General features: G+C 49.7%; 1 protein-coding gene across 2 annotated transcripts; it reads left to right on the forward strand.

The window, feature by feature from the left end:
* Nucleotides 1-2150: 2150 nt before the first annotated feature.
* On the forward strand, nucleotides 2151-16258 carry tdp1 (tyrosyl-DNA phosphodiesterase 1). 2 transcript variants are annotated; one of them, XM_015953917.3, is made up of 16 exons: nucleotides 2151-2285; nucleotides 3525-4106; nucleotides 4309-4352; nucleotides 4467-4522; nucleotides 4655-4751; nucleotides 6283-6317; nucleotides 6427-6519; nucleotides 6615-6785; nucleotides 6893-6971; nucleotides 10082-10258; nucleotides 11002-11050; nucleotides 11136-11202; nucleotides 14437-14544; nucleotides 14635-14737; nucleotides 15002-15107; nucleotides 16062-16258. In XM_015953917.3, exons 2-16 carry the CDS (start codon nucleotides 3527-3529, stop codon nucleotides 16133-16135), a joined length of 1839 nt encoding a protein of 612 aa, XP_015809403.3. In that variant the 5' UTR covers nucleotides 2151-2285; nucleotides 3525-3526; the 3' UTR covers nucleotides 16136-16258. The 2 variants fall into 2 exon arrangements, with proteins under 2 accessions (XP_015809403.3, XP_070410575.1); XM_070554474.1 differs by lacking the exon at nucleotides 16062-16258 and having other exon boundaries at nucleotides 14615-14737.
* Nucleotides 16259-16522: the final 264 nt, after the last annotated feature.

The following is a 16522-nucleotide window of genomic DNA, read 5'->3' on the forward strand; positions in this document are numbered from 1 at the left end:
GAGTACGGGAAAGCTGAAGCGTGAGATCGATAGGCGGATTGGTGCTGCATCTGCAGTGATGCAGGCGTTGTACCGGTCGATCTACGTTCCTACCCTCACCTATGGTCATGAGCTTTGGGTAGTGACCGAAAGAACGAGATCGTGGATGCAAGCGGCTGAAATGAGTTTTCTCTGCAGGGGGTCTGGGCTCTTCCTTAGGGGTAGGATGAGAAGCTCGGTCATCCGCTAGGGGCTCGGAATAGACCCGCTGCTCCTCCACATTGAGAGGAGCCAGTTGAGGTGACTTGGGCATCTGGTCAGGATGCCTCCTTGACGTCTCCCTGGTGAGGTTTTCCAGGCACGTCCAACCGGTAGGGGGCCTAAAGGAAGACCCAGGACACGTTGGAGGGACTATGTCTCTCACCTAGCCAAGGAACACCGTGGAATTCCCTCGGAAGAGCTGGCCCAAGTGGCTGGGGAGAGGGAAGTCTGGGCCTCTCGGCTGCTGCCCCTGCGACCTGACTCCAGAAAAGTGGAAGAAAATGGATGGATGGATGGATGGATGGATGGATGGATGGATGGATGGATGGATGGATGGATGGATAGAGGACTGCTGCATACTGGATGTTTTTCCCTTTTCCCACCATTCTTTGTAAACCCTAGAAATGGTTGTGGGTGAAAATCCCAGTAACTGAGCAGATTGTGAAATACTCAGACCAGCCTGTCTGGCACCAACAAGCATGCCATGCTCTAAATTGCTTAAATCACCTTTCTTTCCCATTCTGACATTTTCACACACACACACACACGCACACACACACACACACACACACACACACACACACACACACACACACACACACACACACACACACACACACACACACACACACACCAATTAAAATAATGCTGATAGCGTGGACTAGAAGCCAGGTGATGGTTTTATTTAAATGATGATCAGGCTGCTGTAAAATGTAATCTCCATCCACATCCAGACAGAATTATCCTCTATTCTTTCTCTAGTTGCTCTGCTCTTGTCTGGGCTGATCAGGTGATGGTGCGCGTGGCGCGCCTAACAGCTGATGCACATTTTACGCATTTGGAGAGGTGGGCTGCAAGCTTTGCTTTTACTGGAAGATGGTCCACTTAACGCACGGGTGTAGACTAAATATTAATGACAAATGAATGAAAATTAAATTGTGAGTTTTTACTTCATATTTTAGAAATAAAAATGACGGGGGAAAACATTTATGACGTCTTTTTAAACTAAATTTTCTAGCGCGACCTGCCTGCTTCACTTAAGTCACTGCTTATTAAGGTCCGTCCAAAATTACCGTGGCCCACCCAAAAATGAAAACCTGGCGCCGCGCCTGTTATAAACCTCTGCAAATTATTGTTCTTCACTTGATCAAACTCAGACTTTGTACAGCTAATGTCAAGATGTAAAATTAGGAATTCAGTCGAGCTCTTCCGTCCCTCCATCTCCTGCTCTCCTTGAACCCGACATCGGCTGTCAGAAGTGGAGGTGAAGAAGGAGATGAGGCAAACAGAGTGAGTGCGACCTAAAGAAACCAGACTGGTGTGGAGGTGAGCAAAACAGAAGGAAAAGTGTGGGTGTTGAATCCCCCACAGATGCGACGCCCATGTGAGCGACCGGTACCGGCTGCTGTCACCTGTTGTGGGCAGCTCTCTGCAGTCTGAGGGTAGGCCCCGCCCACAACGCTGCGGCCGCTGTGGCTCCCAGTGTTTTCTTTACTGTGGGAAACGGGTAATAATGGCTCTTTGATGGGAACAGGTTGCCAATCCCTGGTATAAGATCTGAGCTGGTAAAACAAAAATCCTCATCATCAGGCTTTTTTTAAAGTGGGGGGGACACAGCTGCCAATCATAAAATTTGCCGGGGACATGTCCCCGGCGTCCCCGGTTAAAATGACGCCTATGCTTATTGGTATATATTCTAGAAATATGTAAATATGTTCCTGCGATCTGCGATGGACTGGCACTCTGTCCTGGGTACACCCATCGACATATATACGATGGGTGTACCCCGCCCGAATCGATTGCCCATTGACCGCTGGAGATAGCCACCCCCCACCCCCACCCCCGCGACCCTATGGGCAAGCGGGTTCAGACAATGGATGGATGGCTGTTCCCGCTATTCAAGCGGAACCTTTTCAAACAGATTGAAGTTTCAACCCGGACTCGTGTTTCGTGAGCACCCTCCTCCTGCAGGCATGCTGGATGTAAACAACAGACTTTCTTTTCACAACAGAGTAAAACTGTAGCTGCGCACCTGTCTTGGTAAAGTAAGTGCCGCGGTTCACCGCCACACTTCAGCGGTCGTGTTTAGTTTATTATCTGTTTATTTTATGTATATAACGTGGTATCTGTCGCGGTGTTTTGTAGCTGTGCATGACTGATTTTTAGCTACTTTACAGCAGAAGATTCTGGCTGTTATATTTCTGTTAGAAATCGTTGTCAACTTAGTTCTCTCAATAGTTTTTAAGAAGATAAAATAGTATTATTTCATTAAAGACGCTAGAGGAGGTTTTAAAAACGTTTTTATCTCAGCTTGAACGCCAGCGCTGTGATGCTTCTTGTAAACAGCACAGCTGTCCCATCTTCTATCCCATAATAACTTTAATGCCACATTTTCTCATTGTTTTACATTTTTAACGGGAGCAGGTCCGATAGAGACCCCACAGGATCCTAAAGACTCATTTTTTTCTGCTTTGAGTTGTTTCTGCACGGCTGGGATGGGCTCGTGTTTCTGGCTGTTTGGGTTGTTTACCCTTAAATCACGATTAATCTCAAAGTTGATTCGCTGGTCATTTAGATTCTTCCCAGTATCACTGGAACAGGAGCATCCACACTGTTGGAGACGCAGGTCAGAGGGGTGAAGTTAAAGTATTTGTGTATTTAGCTGAATTTCAAGTCTGCTGAGTAAAGGCCAGCCAGGCTCTGTGGTTCTGTCTACCATTAAAGAAGAATAACTATGTATTTAACAGACGTCATTGGTATTGCACTTTAGCTTTTATATTTTAACAATATTTTTGTTAATGTGTTTTCTGTATTTTGAATTTTCTGTTCTGCATCACGTCAGACAAATCTGAATATAAACCTTTTTTAAAGTGCCGTCTACCAGCATCAACGCCTGTGCTGGATGGCCGAAGTTCCAACATTCTTGAATTAATAACAATAATGATTGATGCTTAATGACCCCCTCCCTGAGGGGCAGTGGACTGCCACTGTGAGGGGAAACTTCAGGTTTTCACGCTCTTGTACGAAGATGCTCTGATCTCCTTTGGCCCGTGGTGAAACGGCTCTTCCCCCCTACCTCCTGGCCACATGCTGCACGCCCAGCCCTAAAGGATCCAGAGTACCGCTTCAATCAGTTCCAGAACCATGGGTTTGGGTTTGTTATACGCCTGGAGGTTTTGCTCTGCTTCTGGCCTCTAGGGCGGCAGACGATCTGAGCTCCAGATTGTCTTTTTGTGACAACATGTGTCTTCATGTGCTCATCATGTTGCTCTCTGCGTCTTCAGGCATGTCTCTGGACAGTCATCATGGGAAGTGGACCATCTCCAGCAGTGATGATGAAGATGAGCTTCTTCCCCCTTCTGGGACTACAGGTGCCAGTTCCCGTCAGACAGCTGAAATCAGCCACAGCTCTCCTCCATCTGCCTCTCCGGTGACGCTGAAGGCAGAAGCAGCCAGGACACCGGTGTCCTCTCGCTCTGTTGGCTCTGAGGCTAGACGAACTGCCACAAAGAACCAGATAAACCCAGTAAGATACAAAACCAGCCCTTCACTGGCTGGGAAGAGAAAGAATGAGGTGTCAGAAGGTACAGGCTGGGCCCTCTCGGACAGCGATGAAGATGATGGAGCTGTGAAACAGAACAATCAGGCTAATCTGCCAAAGCGAGCTCCTCTGAAACCTGAGACTAAAAAGCTAAAAGCAGAGAGCGAGCGTCCTCCAAGTCCTCATGGACGACAGTACTATATAGATGAGTCGGAGGACTTCTTTGAGTCCTGCACTCCTCGTCTTGATGACACTTACAGATTCTACCTCAACAAAGTCACAGGACTGGACCGAGAGTACAACAGCGGAGCTTTGCACATCAGAGGTGAGTTTGGATGGAGGACACCAACCTCTAATGTTCTGTACGTCCTGCAGTGTGTCCTCATGTGTCCCTCTGACACTGACTCAGTGTGAGAAGAAGGTAAAGTTCTCGTTCTCTAGTTTTATGGTGGCTGCTTTCTGTGTGGAGGTCTCACAGGGGACCAGCCCACTCCTCCGATCAGTCTGATGTTCTTTTGTCTCTGCAGATCTTCTCTCCCCGTTGTTTGGAACGCTGAAAGAGTCTGTTCAGGTTGGTTTTATTCTGTTTTCTTTTTAAAATAACTTTAAACAACAACCAGGCTGTTGGCCCGTTCGGTTTGTGTTGTTTTAATGAACTAATGGTGCTCCTCTTTCATTTTTATAGTTCAACTACTGCTTTGATATTGCTTGGATGGTTAAACAGTTTCCTCCAGAGTTTAGGTAAGTCCTGCTTCGTCTTTGCCACCTCCCCGTTCTCGCTGCTCCGCTTCAGATCCTCGTCACACAGTTCTGAAGAACACAAAAGGAAGTCTAGTTGAATGAAATGTGTGTGTGTGTGTGTGTGTTTTTCAGGGATCGCCCGGTTCTGATCATCCATGGAGATAAGAGGGAGGCCAAGGCTCGGCTCCTGCAACAAGCCCAGCCCTTTCCACACGTTCGCTTCTGTCAGGTGCTCACTGAACCAACAATGGAAGCAGCTGTTCAACAGACAGCCCATAATAGTAATGCAGTGTCGAAAAAACCGGAAAACCGATTCTGAATTGATTCTTATAAAAATGTCAAGAATTGATTAGCATCGATTCATAAGTCCAACAATCGTGTTAAAACCTTAATTGTTTAACACAGTTTGCTGTTTTTACGGCTAAAATGGGAAGGAAGGGTCCAGATGGCCTTTTTGAGGTTTAGGTCTGAAAGGGTTAACACAGTTTCCCTCGGTGTTGCACCACATAATTATGGGCATACAACTAACAGTTTACAGCCATACTCTGCAACTTTTCCATATTTTAAATCATTTTCTCGAGCCAATATGTGCTAAAATGACCTTTACAGGGTCAATGAAATGTTACTCAGACCCCACTGCCCCCCCCTGGGCCAGAATACTGCCTCCTGTGGTTGAGCTGACCTACCTGGTGCTGCAGTCTGCTTCCAAACCATTTCCTACATGATTTAGATCACGAACGCAGCCGACTTGTTTGATTTAGTGATGAACCACTCCTGTAGAGACTAAGGAAGGCGGAGGACACATTTAAGCTGTTAGATTAAGGTGTTACGATGACAAACACACAGCGAGGAGGTTTCATTTTTGGTTTGACCACATAAAATTAATAACAGACACTAGGGGGTGCTAAAAGCAAGCAGAACTGCCAAGTGTGCCTTTTTAATAGCACTGTCCCATATCAATATCAAATTGGAACAGATTGAATTGGATCGGATCGCTATAATCGATTCTCACCCTTGAGAATCGGAATCGAATCGATTCTTGAATTTTGAATCGATGTCCAGCTCTACATGATAGTCCGTATGTACTATAATAAAACAGAGTGGTGTTGCAGAGAAGCACAGTTAAAATGATGGTCAGATTGAGTCCGTCTAAAGAGAGTGTTTGGAAATTTCTGACCAAATATAAAAAAATCGTTAAAGGGAAGACTGTCGTCTTCTGATTTCAGCATTACTTCAATGCGTGCATCACCTGAGTTTCAAACTAAAATCACCTGTTTTTGAAAAATGATGTAACTGATGGACGAGGAGAAGAAGAAAAAAAGATGAAAGCATTTAAATTATGTGAGAAATAAAGAAATGAGAAAAGCAGCAAAAGGAATCAGTAATGGGGGGAAAGCAGCAGCAGATGCCAGATTTGTGTTTTGTCTTTAGTAGACACCATGATGTGGGCTGATTAGATGTAATCACCATATTCTGAGATTTAAATGAAGATCATTCTGGTGATGAGACACTCACACACTCAGACTGGTCTCCTGTCAGAGACGGCTGGTAAACACAGGGCTGCAGTAACATTACGTCGCGTTTCCTAGTTGGATTGACGCTCATCATCCCACACAAACGTTTGTTTCCTCTTTCCTCATAAAGGAAGCTAACCATAAACCGGTCACTCTGGTTTAACACTTAAAATCAGGTATCTGGATGTGGTTCCTCTCAGTTTTGTGCGGCGACTCTTCCAATTACATGTGTTTTGCTTTTTACAGGCCAAGCTGGACATTGCTTTTGGAACTCATCACACGTAGGCATCACTCTTTCTCACCAGCCGACCAACCTGTTCTTTATTTAACTTATGGTTGATGGAATTACCGTTGAAATGAGGTTTTATTCTGCATCATGTCCGAGTGCAGGAAGATGATGCTGCTGTGGTACGAGGAAGGCTTCAGAGTCATCATTCTCACCTCCAACCTCATCAGAGCTGACTGGTACCAGAAGACACAAGGGTGAGTGTTTACTGGTTTTCCAACAGGGTTGGGGGCTGCAGCGCTTCATTTACTGTAAGGTTTTGTTGATAAACTCATGCTAAATCCCTGGCTAGGATGTGGATGAGCCCTCTGTTTCCACGGTTACCAGAGGGGAGCAGACCCAGTGCAGGTGAGTCGCCAACCTTCTTTAAGCGGGACCTGCTGGAGTACCTGGCATCGTACCGAGCTCCAGAACTTGAAGAGTGGATCCAGCGAATCAAAGAGCACGACCTGTCAGAAACGAGGTTACACTTCTTCTCATGTCATCTTCTACCAAGAGAACTGCAGCTATGGTTTCTGTCTGTGTGCAGTATTGGTAAAAAGGCCTGCTCTGGTCCTGTTTCAATATCAGGGTTTATTTGGTCGCCTCGACTCCTGGGAGGTACGTAGGTCCGGACATGGAGCGCTGGGGCCACCTGAGGCTGAGGAAGGTAAAGAACGCGCGCATGCTCTCCTCGGTTTGTGCAGGAAGTAGAGGTGGGTTTGTTCTGTGGCGTCATCAGACCAGGAGAGGTCCTCAGAGATGAACTCTGTGCTGGATGTCTGCACAGATTACCTCTCTGAGCTGTAACTGTAATCTGATTTCATGGATCAGTCGTCGTCGTCTTCCTCCGCTTATCCGGGTCCGGGTCGCTCATGACCATAGGTGAGGATTGGGACGTAGATCGACCAGTAAATCAAGAGTCTGGCTTTCTGGCTCAACTCCCTCTTCACCACGACAGATCGGCTCAGTGTCCGCATCACTGCAGACGCTGAACCAATCCGCCTGTCGATCTCCCGATCCCTCCTACCCTCACTCGTGAACAAGACCCCGAGATACTTAAACTCCTCCACTTGAGGTAGGACCTCTCTCCCGACCCGGAGTTGGCAAGCCACCCTTTTCCGGTCGAGAACCATGGTCTCAGATTTGGAGGTGCTGATCCTCATCCCAGCCGCTTCACACTCGGCCGCGAACCTACCCAGCAAGAGCTGAAGGTCAGAGCTGGATGAAGCTAGGAGGACCACATCATCCGCAAAAAGCAGAGACGAGATTCTCCTGCCACCAAACTCGACACACTCCACACCACGGCTGCACCTAGAAATTCTGTCCATAAAAGTGATGAACAGAACCGGTGACAAAGGGCAGCCCTGGCGGAGTCCAACCCTCACCAGGAACAGGTCCGACTTACTACCGGCTATGCGGACCAAACTCACGCTCCTCTGGTAAAGGGACTGAATGGCCCTTATCAGAAAGCCACCCACCCCATACTCCTGGGGCGTCCCCCACAGGGTGCCCCTGGGGACATGGTCATAAGCCTTCTCCAAATCCACAAAACACATGTGGATTGGTTGGGCAAACTCCCATGCCCCCTCCATCACCCTTGCAAGGGTATAGAGCTGGTCCACAGTTCCACGGCCAGGACGAAAACCAAATTGCTCCTCCTCAATCTGAGATTCAACTATCGATCGGACCCTCCTCTCCAGTACCTTGGAGTAGACCTTTCCAGGGAGGCTGAGGAGTGTGATCCCCCTATAGTTGGAACACACCCTCAGGTCACCCTTCTAAAAGATGGGGACCACCACCCCGGTCTGCCACTCCACAGGAACTGCCCCCGATGACCACTCAATGTTGCAGAGACGTGTCAACCATGACAGCCCTACAACATCCATAGCCTTGAGATACCCAGGACAAATCTCATCCACCCCCGGGGCTCCGCCACTGTGTAGTTGTTTGACTACCTCAGCAACTTCTGCCCCCGAGACTGGACAGTCCATCCCCAGGTCTCCCGGCTTTGGCTCCTCCTCGGAATGCGCGTAGGTGGGATTGTGTAGCTCCTCAAAGTGTTCCTTCCACCGTCCGACTATAGCCCCAGTTGACGTCAGCAGCTCCCCATCCCCACTGTAAACAGTGTGAGCGAGTTGCTGCCTCCCTCTCCTGAGGCGCCGGACAGTTTGCCAGAACCTCTTTGGAGCCGATTGATAGTCTTTCTCCATGGCCTCACCAAACTCCTCCCATGCCCGAGATTTTGCCTCGGCAACTGCTACTGCTGCACCCCGCTTGGCTATCCGGTACCTGTCTGCTGCCTCCGGAGACCCACAGACCAGCCACGCCCTGTAGGCCTCCTTCTTCAGCCTGACGGCTCCCCGAAATTCTGGTGTCCACCAGCGGGTACGGGGGTTGTCACCACGACTGGCACCGGCCACCTTGCGACCACAGCTAGCGACAGCCGCCTCAACAATCGCAGAGTGGAACAAGGCCCACTCGGCGTCAATGTCCCCCACTGCTCTCGGGATGCGGTCAAAGCTCTGCCGGAGGTGGGAGTTGAAGACTGTCTTGATAGGCTCTTCTGCCAGGTGTTCCCAGCAGACCCTCACTATGCGTTTGGATCTGCCAGGTCTATGGCATCTTCCCCTGCCATCTGATCCAACTCACCACCAGGTGGTGATCAGTTGACAGCTCCGCTCCTCTCTTCACTCGGGTGTCCAACACATACGGCCGCAGGTCAGATGATACGACTACAAAGTCTATCATCGACCTGCGACCTAGGCTGCCCTGGTACCAAGTGTACCGATGGACATCCTTTTGTTCGAACATGGTGTTCGTTATGGCCAAACTGTGGCTTGCACAGAAGTCCAATAACGAAGCACCACTCGAGTTCAGATCAGCCGGGCCGTTCCTCCCAATCACACCCCTCCAGGTCATGCTGTCATTGCCCAGGTGAGCACTGAAGTCCCCCAGCAGGACATTGGAGTCCCCTGATGGAGCACTATCTAGCACTCGTCCCAGGGACTCCAAAAAGGGTGGGTACTCTGAACTGATATTTGGCCCATAAGCACAAACAACAGTTAGGACCCTTTACCGACCCGAAGGTGCAGGGAAGCTACCCTCTCGTCCTCCGGGGTAAACCCCAACACACAGGCAGAGTCTTGGGGCTAACAAAAAGCCAACCCCATCCCTCCGCCTCTCACCCGGAGCAACTCCAGCAAAGGAGTGTCCAACCCCTCTCAAGGACTTGGGTTCCAGAGCCAATTCTATGTGTCGAGGTGAGTCCGACTATATCTAGCCGGTACCGCTCAACCTCTGCCACAAGCTCCTGCTCCTTCCCTGCCAGAGATGTGACGTTCCATGTCCCAAAAACCAGTTTCCTTGTCTGGAGATCGGACCGCCAAGGCTCCCGCCTCGGTCTGCCACCCGATCCACACTGCACTGGACCCTTCATGTTCCTCCTGCGGGTGGTGGGTCCACAGTTGGATGAGCCCATGCATCCGGTTCGGGCTGGTCCCGGCCGGGCCCCATGTGCGAAAGCCCGGCCACCAGGCGCTCGCTCTCGGGCCCCAACCCCAGGCCTGGCTCCAGGGTGGGACCCCGGCAACCATCCGGGCCGGGTACTCCTACTCTTTGATTGTAAATCCATGAAAGATCCTCTGAACTCAGTGCTCGATGTCTGCACAGATTACCTCTCTGAGCTGTAACTGTAATCTAATTTCATGGATCAAGGTTAGGATTATATCAGTGTGACTCTAATGGATTTCTTCATCCTGATTTCTTTCCTCTTTGAAGCTGTTGCATGAACACACAAATCCAATTCCTGGCGAGGAAAGGTGGCCCGTTATTGGCCAGTTTTCCAGCATCGGCTCCATGGGAGCAGATAAGACCAAGTGGTTGGCGGGGGAGTTTCAGCGGACCCTGACTACACTTGGGAAATCCTCTCTGCACCCAAGTCCTCCCATACACTTGGTACGTTCCGAACTGCTTTCCATACAGTTGGCTCAGTGTTGCTGATTTAAAAACCCACTGACTGTAGGTCAGAGGGTGAATTTTAGACCTTAAGTTGTCTTAGACATGCCAGATCTTCCACACATGGGCTCAGATTAGGTTTAGTGCCCCCGATTTTATTTTCGTCCACTGTTTGCTTCTTCTGTCAACTTTGTTGTGTGATATTTGAACCCACAGCAGCAACATACCAACTACAACAATCCACAGGAAAAATGTATCCGAGGAGTATTTTAGCGTTTAGTCGGGCAAATGTCTCATCTGTTCACAGAGAGGGGGCGGGGCCTAGAAGTAACCTTGCTGTCAGCCACTAGGGGGGTGCGTTTCTTCTAGTTCTTCATTTATGTTTATGTTTGCGAGGCTGTGGCAAAACTACAAAGCCCATGTTGCAACAGTGCTGTCAGAAGGTGTTGTTGTAGTTTATTCAGTTAAGTCAAACTTTCTAGTGACGCTTCATCATCAGATGGGATCTCGTGGGGGCTTGAAATCCTTGCAATGAGCTTGAATTTGATTTTGCCCCGATGTAAGAAGTCTGCTCATATTTAATAAGGTTTGGCTTCAGAATTACGATGCTGACGATGGTAAAAGTGAAAAATTCCTCCCAAATGAGCAGTTTGGTGTCAAATGTTCACTTCTGCATTTGAACACAGTTCATGCAGACTTCTGCGGCTGGTCTGGAGTAAGAGGCTCGCTTTGTTATTTTGCAGCTGTATCCATCAGTAGAAGATGTAAGGCTGAGCTTAGAGGGATTCCCAGGTGAGACGTTTTGTGCATAAATAGATTTGTTATACATTACGCGTTGTACGATTGATTGGTGTGTGTTGCGTGTTCTGCTCTCTAGCGGGGGGCTCTCTGCCCTACAGCATCCAGACGGCGCAGAAGCAGCTGTGGCTCCACTCCTACTTCCAGTAAGTTAAATACAGCTAATGAAACTTTCCTGCCAGTTGCTTCTGAGAAGCCTTTTGTTGCAGGCAGGAGTGAAATGAGCTGCTGCTGTTTATTATCAGACAAAACCTCTCGACACCAAGCTTCATCATAACTCAGGTTCAAACAAGCTGTCACACCCTGTCCTGTCTCTCCATTTGGTTCAGCCTGTGTCCCTGTTGATTGCTCCCACCTGCCTCTTGTTTCCCAATCACCCAAGCTCCCAGCCCTCCTGTATTTAAACCCCTCCAGTCCTTTGTCTCTTGTTGCTTCATTGTTTCCATGTCCTGCGTGCGTGAATCATTAAAACCCTTTCAGTTGTCCAGTTTGTCTGCCTGCCTGCTTTCTCCCCTGCATTTGGATCCTCACCTCCGCTCCACTCACCAGCGCACCCTGACAGAATGAAGCAACCCCCAGTTGAAGGACCCAGCGGGGAGATTCTCCCGAGGGAGTACCTGCTCCAGTGGCTCGCTCCAAGCCACCACCCGGCTTCTCCAGCTCCGCCTCGCCGCGGACGACGGCGTCAGCGTGCACCCTCGGCCTTCCTCTCCACCCTCCCAGCGCCTGATGAGAGACCGGATCGCGAGACGCGTTCGGATCACTCCAGTTACGTGGGCACCCGTCTGGCTGTGTGCTCCCCCGGCGTTGGTCCACGGCGTGGGGAGAGACGCCGGGCTGCCCCGCAGTCCTGTGTACCGGGATGGAGTTGTGTGCCCGCCGCTGCCCCTGCTCTGCGCAGCAGTTTGGACAAGCCCCCGGCCAGACCTCCGACCCAATCGGCGCCTCCGTCATCTGCTGAGGGAGGAGCATTGGCCGCAGCCCAGCTGACTGAGCTCGTCAGTCTCCAGGCGGAGCTTGGCCGGTTCCGCCAGCTCATCAGCTTCCAGGAATCCCGCCTGGACGCTCTATCCTCCTCATCTCAGGACCAGACGAGCGAGCCCGGTGTTCACCCAGCGGAGCTCGCCGATCTCCGGGCTAAGCTGGCCCAGCTCCATTGGACCCTCAGCCTTAAGGAGCGTCAGCTGGACGGTCTGTCCTCCCTGCTTTCACAGTTCTCAGCACCACCTGCTCTGTCGCAGCCAGCTCCAGCAGTGGCCCCGGTGGACGCTCCGCATCCAGTTCCAGCGGTGGTCCCGGAGGTCGCACCGCATCTGGTCCAGCCTGGCCAGGCAGCTCCTCCTGCAGCAGCTCTGCCTCCAGCCCAGAAACTGATGATACCGATCCGGAAGCAGGCGGTCCCGGCCCAAAAGCAGAAGGTTCGGGCCCCGAAGCAGACGGTTCCGGTTCCGGCCCAGAAGCCGAAGGTTCTGACCCCGAAGCAGATGGTTCTGGTTCCGGACCAGAAGTCGACGCCTCCGGACCCGAAGCCGACGTCCCCGGACCTGAAGTCGATGGAAGTCGACGCTCGTTCCTGTCCTGAAGTCGACGCTCGTTCCTGTCCTGAAGTCGACGCTCGTTCCTGTCCAGAAGTCGACGCCCGTTCCTGTCCTGAAGTCGACGCCCGTTCCTGTCCTGAAGTCGACGCCCGTTCCTGTCCAGAAGTCGACGCTCGTTCCTGTCCTGAAGTCGACGCTCGTTCCTGTCCAGAAGTCGACACCCGTGCCTGTCCAGAAGTCGACGCCCGTTCCTGTCCTGACGACGTCGCCTCCCAAGTCTGCTCGTCTGACGACGTCGCCTCCCAAGTCGGCTCGTCTGATGATGTCGCCTCCAATCCTGAAGTTGGCTCGTCTGACGACGTCGCCTCCCAAGTCGGCTCGTCTGACGTCGGCTCGTCTGACGACGCCGCCTCCCAAGTCGGCTCGTCTGAAGTCGGCTCGTCTGACGACGTCGCCTCCCAAGTCGGCTCGTCTGAAGTCGGCTCGTCTGACGACGTCGCCTCTGAAGTCGGCTCGTCTGAAGTCGGCTCGTCTGACGACGTCGCCTCGTCTGACGACGTCGCCTCTGAAGTCGGCTCGTCTGACGACGTCGCCTATGAAGTCGGCTCGTCCGATAACGTCACCTCCTCCTCCGAAATCGGCTTGTCTGAAGTTGCCTCGTCTGAGGATGCTCTCTCCTGTCCAGAGGTCGACGCTCTCTCCTGTCCAGAGGTCGGCGCTCCCTCTAGTCCGACGTCTCCACCGTCTCCAGTGCCAACGGTGGTTCTGGAGGTCATACCGTATCCGGTCCAGCTCTTCTACGAGTCTCCGGTCCAGCCCGTCCAAGGGGCTTTGTCCCCGGCCCAGCCTGCAGAGACTCTGTCCCCGGCCCAGTCTACAGAGCTCCTCTGCCATAGACGCCGGCCCCCAGGAGCCCGTCGTCGCCTCCTCCTCTGCCCCAGGCGCAGGCCCCCAAGAGCCCGTCGTCGCCTCCTCCTCTGCCCCAGGCGCAGGCCCCCAAGAGCCCGTCGTCGTCATTGCCTCCTCTGCCCTGGGTGCAGGCCCCCGGACTCTGCTGGTCCCTGCCTCCTGATCATCTGGCCCTCTGTTCTTCTCGGCCCTCCATCCGGGTCCCCCTCCTCCGGCCCTGTTCTGTGTTCCTGTGGGCTTCTGGAAGCCGCCCTTTGAGGGGGGGGGGTACTGTCACACCCTGTCCTGTCTCTCCATTTGGTTCAGCCTGTGTCCCTGTTGATTGCTCCCACCTGCCTCTTGTTTCCCAATCACCCAAGCTCCCAGCCCTCCTGTATTTAAACCCCTCCAGTCCTTTGTCTCTTGTTGCTTCATTGTTTCCATGTCCTGCGTGCGTGAATCATTAAAACCCTTTCAGTTGTCCAGTTTGTCTGCCTGCCTGCTTTCTCCCCTGCATTTGGATCCTCACCTCCGCTCCACTCACCAGCGCACCCTGACACAAGCAAAGCTGGGTTGTTTTTAAATTAGCTGAAAAAATGGAATGTTGCCTCAATCCTTACCTCTCAGCTGTTAAACAGAAGTTAGTAATGGCTCATAGCCTTTGAAAACTGTTTCCAAGCAAAAGTTCAATAATTTATGTTTTGTAATTAAAATTAATGGATAAAGACTCAAATAGTTTTTCTTCTCACCAAATGTCATAAAAAATCTAAATTGTTGCGTATCATAGGAACTGTAGCTGAATACTGGGGTTTGTCATTTTCTGTGTGTGTGTGTGTGTGTGTGTGTGTGTGTGTGTGTGTGTGTGTGTGTGTGTGTGTGTGTGTGTGTGTGTGTGTGTGTGTGTGTGTGTGTCTGTGTGTGTGTGTGTGTGTGTGTTGTTCTCCTTTTCTGTAGCCGTTGGAAGGCGGATCGCTCAGGGAGGAGTCATGCCATGCCACACATCAAAACCTACATGAGAGTGTCACCAGATTTCACTCAGCTTGCCTGGTTTCTCATTACAAGGTGTGTGTGTGTGTGTAATCTCATTGTGGGTTATGGTGACAACCGCTCCTCGTGTATGTTTCCACTGAAGCTCTTCCACGTGTGCATCAGTGCTAACCTGTCTAAGGCAGCGTGGGGGGCTCTGGAGAAGAACAACAGTCAGGTGATGGTGCGTTCATACGAGCTGGGAGTCCTCTACGTGCCTTCGGCTTTCGTAAGTTTAAATTCCGGATTATTTGTGTGTGTGTGTGTGTGTGTGTGTGTGTGTGTGTGTGTGTGTGTGTGTGTGTGTGTGTGTGTGTGTGTGTGTTCTGAACCTGACACAGTTCATCAGCCCATCACCGTTGTCCTCCTGTACAGCATTCACTTCCCGTTTTCTGTGAGATTTGCTTTTCAACCAACACAAATCAATGCTGGTCGGCTTGTTTTGGGCTAAGTACTGTGCTGATATGTGGTGCAATAATCCGTTTTCTTGCAGGACATGAAGACATTCCCCATTGATGAAACCCCCTTTCCTGTCTCCTCTTCTACCTCTGGTTTCCCTGTGCCCTTTGACCTCCCTCCTACAAGCTATTCTCCTAAAGGTACAGAGCTTTTTGTTTTCATCACAGCAGCACAGTGCGGTTTAAATGCAGTCTGGATTCATTTGTTTTGCTTGAACACAAACATTATTTCTGTTTGTTTATATTGAGTCTTTAAATGCATAAAAAGCAAAAAATAAATCCTTATTGAGCTGTCAGAAATCACAAATATGACCACCACTTGCAATACATTTCACGTAGTTTTATTTTAAAGTATCATTGCACCTGAAAAACCACAAACTTTGGTTCAGCAGCTCTTCTCTGCTTTTATAGCAGTGGTGACGGTCCATGATTTGTTCATGTGGCTGATCCATGAAGGAGATAATGGCCATTTACTGTGTGTGTTTCGGGGGGGGGGGGGGGGGGGGGGGGTGTCATGTGACAGGAAATGTATAGAATGTAATGTCAGTAAATATTGGTTATCGGCCATAATAGCAGCATTGATGTTGGATTTCAGTACAAATTTTCGTATCGGTGCAAATCTGGATGGATATCTATGTTTATATTTGGAGATATTCACTCAGAATATACAAATATATCAGGCTAGAAAACTCGGTAATGTGAATGCAGATCATACTGTACAACGTATTGCGCTCTACAGTGTGATGGTGGGACACTCTTATTTTGACAAGCTGAATCTCAGCATTTCTGGTGTGAGAAATAACTGCAACATATTTCTCAACTGAGTCAGAAATAATAAACTATGACAATGTTTGTTTCTTTAATCGAGCTGCCTTTGTAGAATGTAAAATTAATGAAATATAATAAAACTTATGTTTTAATTATTTGTCTTTGATTATGGAGCTAAGAGTAAAAAAAGAAACACAAACTTGATTTTAGCTTTTATCTAAACTGAGAACTAACTCACATGCTTCCAGTTTTCAGTATAATGTTGTTTTTATTGTAAATCAAGTATTTCTTTGTTTTGTTCTACCTCTGATCTGTCTCTGCTCTCAGATCAGCCGTGGATCTGGAATATCTCCTACAGCCAGGAGCCAGACACCCATGGGAACATCTGGGTCCCTTCCTGAACACTAGTGTGTCTGGTGCCCATCTGTTCTTTTACCTCTCAGTGCTTTGTTTTACTGTTAGTTATAGTAATTTCATTTTTATACTGTATTATCCCAGTCCAGTAATAAACTAGATTCACCTTTGTTAGCTGTGGTTCTTGTTTCTGAATGTTGCAAAGGGATTTTAATTTGAAAGGACGTCCTTTACGTTAGCTTGACTCTAAATTCTGATTCATATTTCTTATGGGAGAAACCAGCCCAGGTTAAATGGGCTCAAATGTTGTGTTTGTACTGAGTTAACCTGTAAAAACTGAGTTCAAGTGACAGCTCATTGTAAAAGTCTTCAAAATAAAACTCCTTCTCGACAAGTTTCAAAACTGTTGAATACGGTAAATGGTCTGTAATTGT

This window comes from Nothobranchius furzeri, chromosome 9, assembly GCF_043380555.1.
Source record: "Nothobranchius furzeri strain GRZ-AD chromosome 9, NfurGRZ-RIMD1, whole genome shotgun sequence".
In the NCBI taxonomy this organism is placed as follows: Eukaryota; Metazoa; Chordata; class Actinopteri; order Cyprinodontiformes; family Nothobranchiidae; genus Nothobranchius; species Nothobranchius furzeri.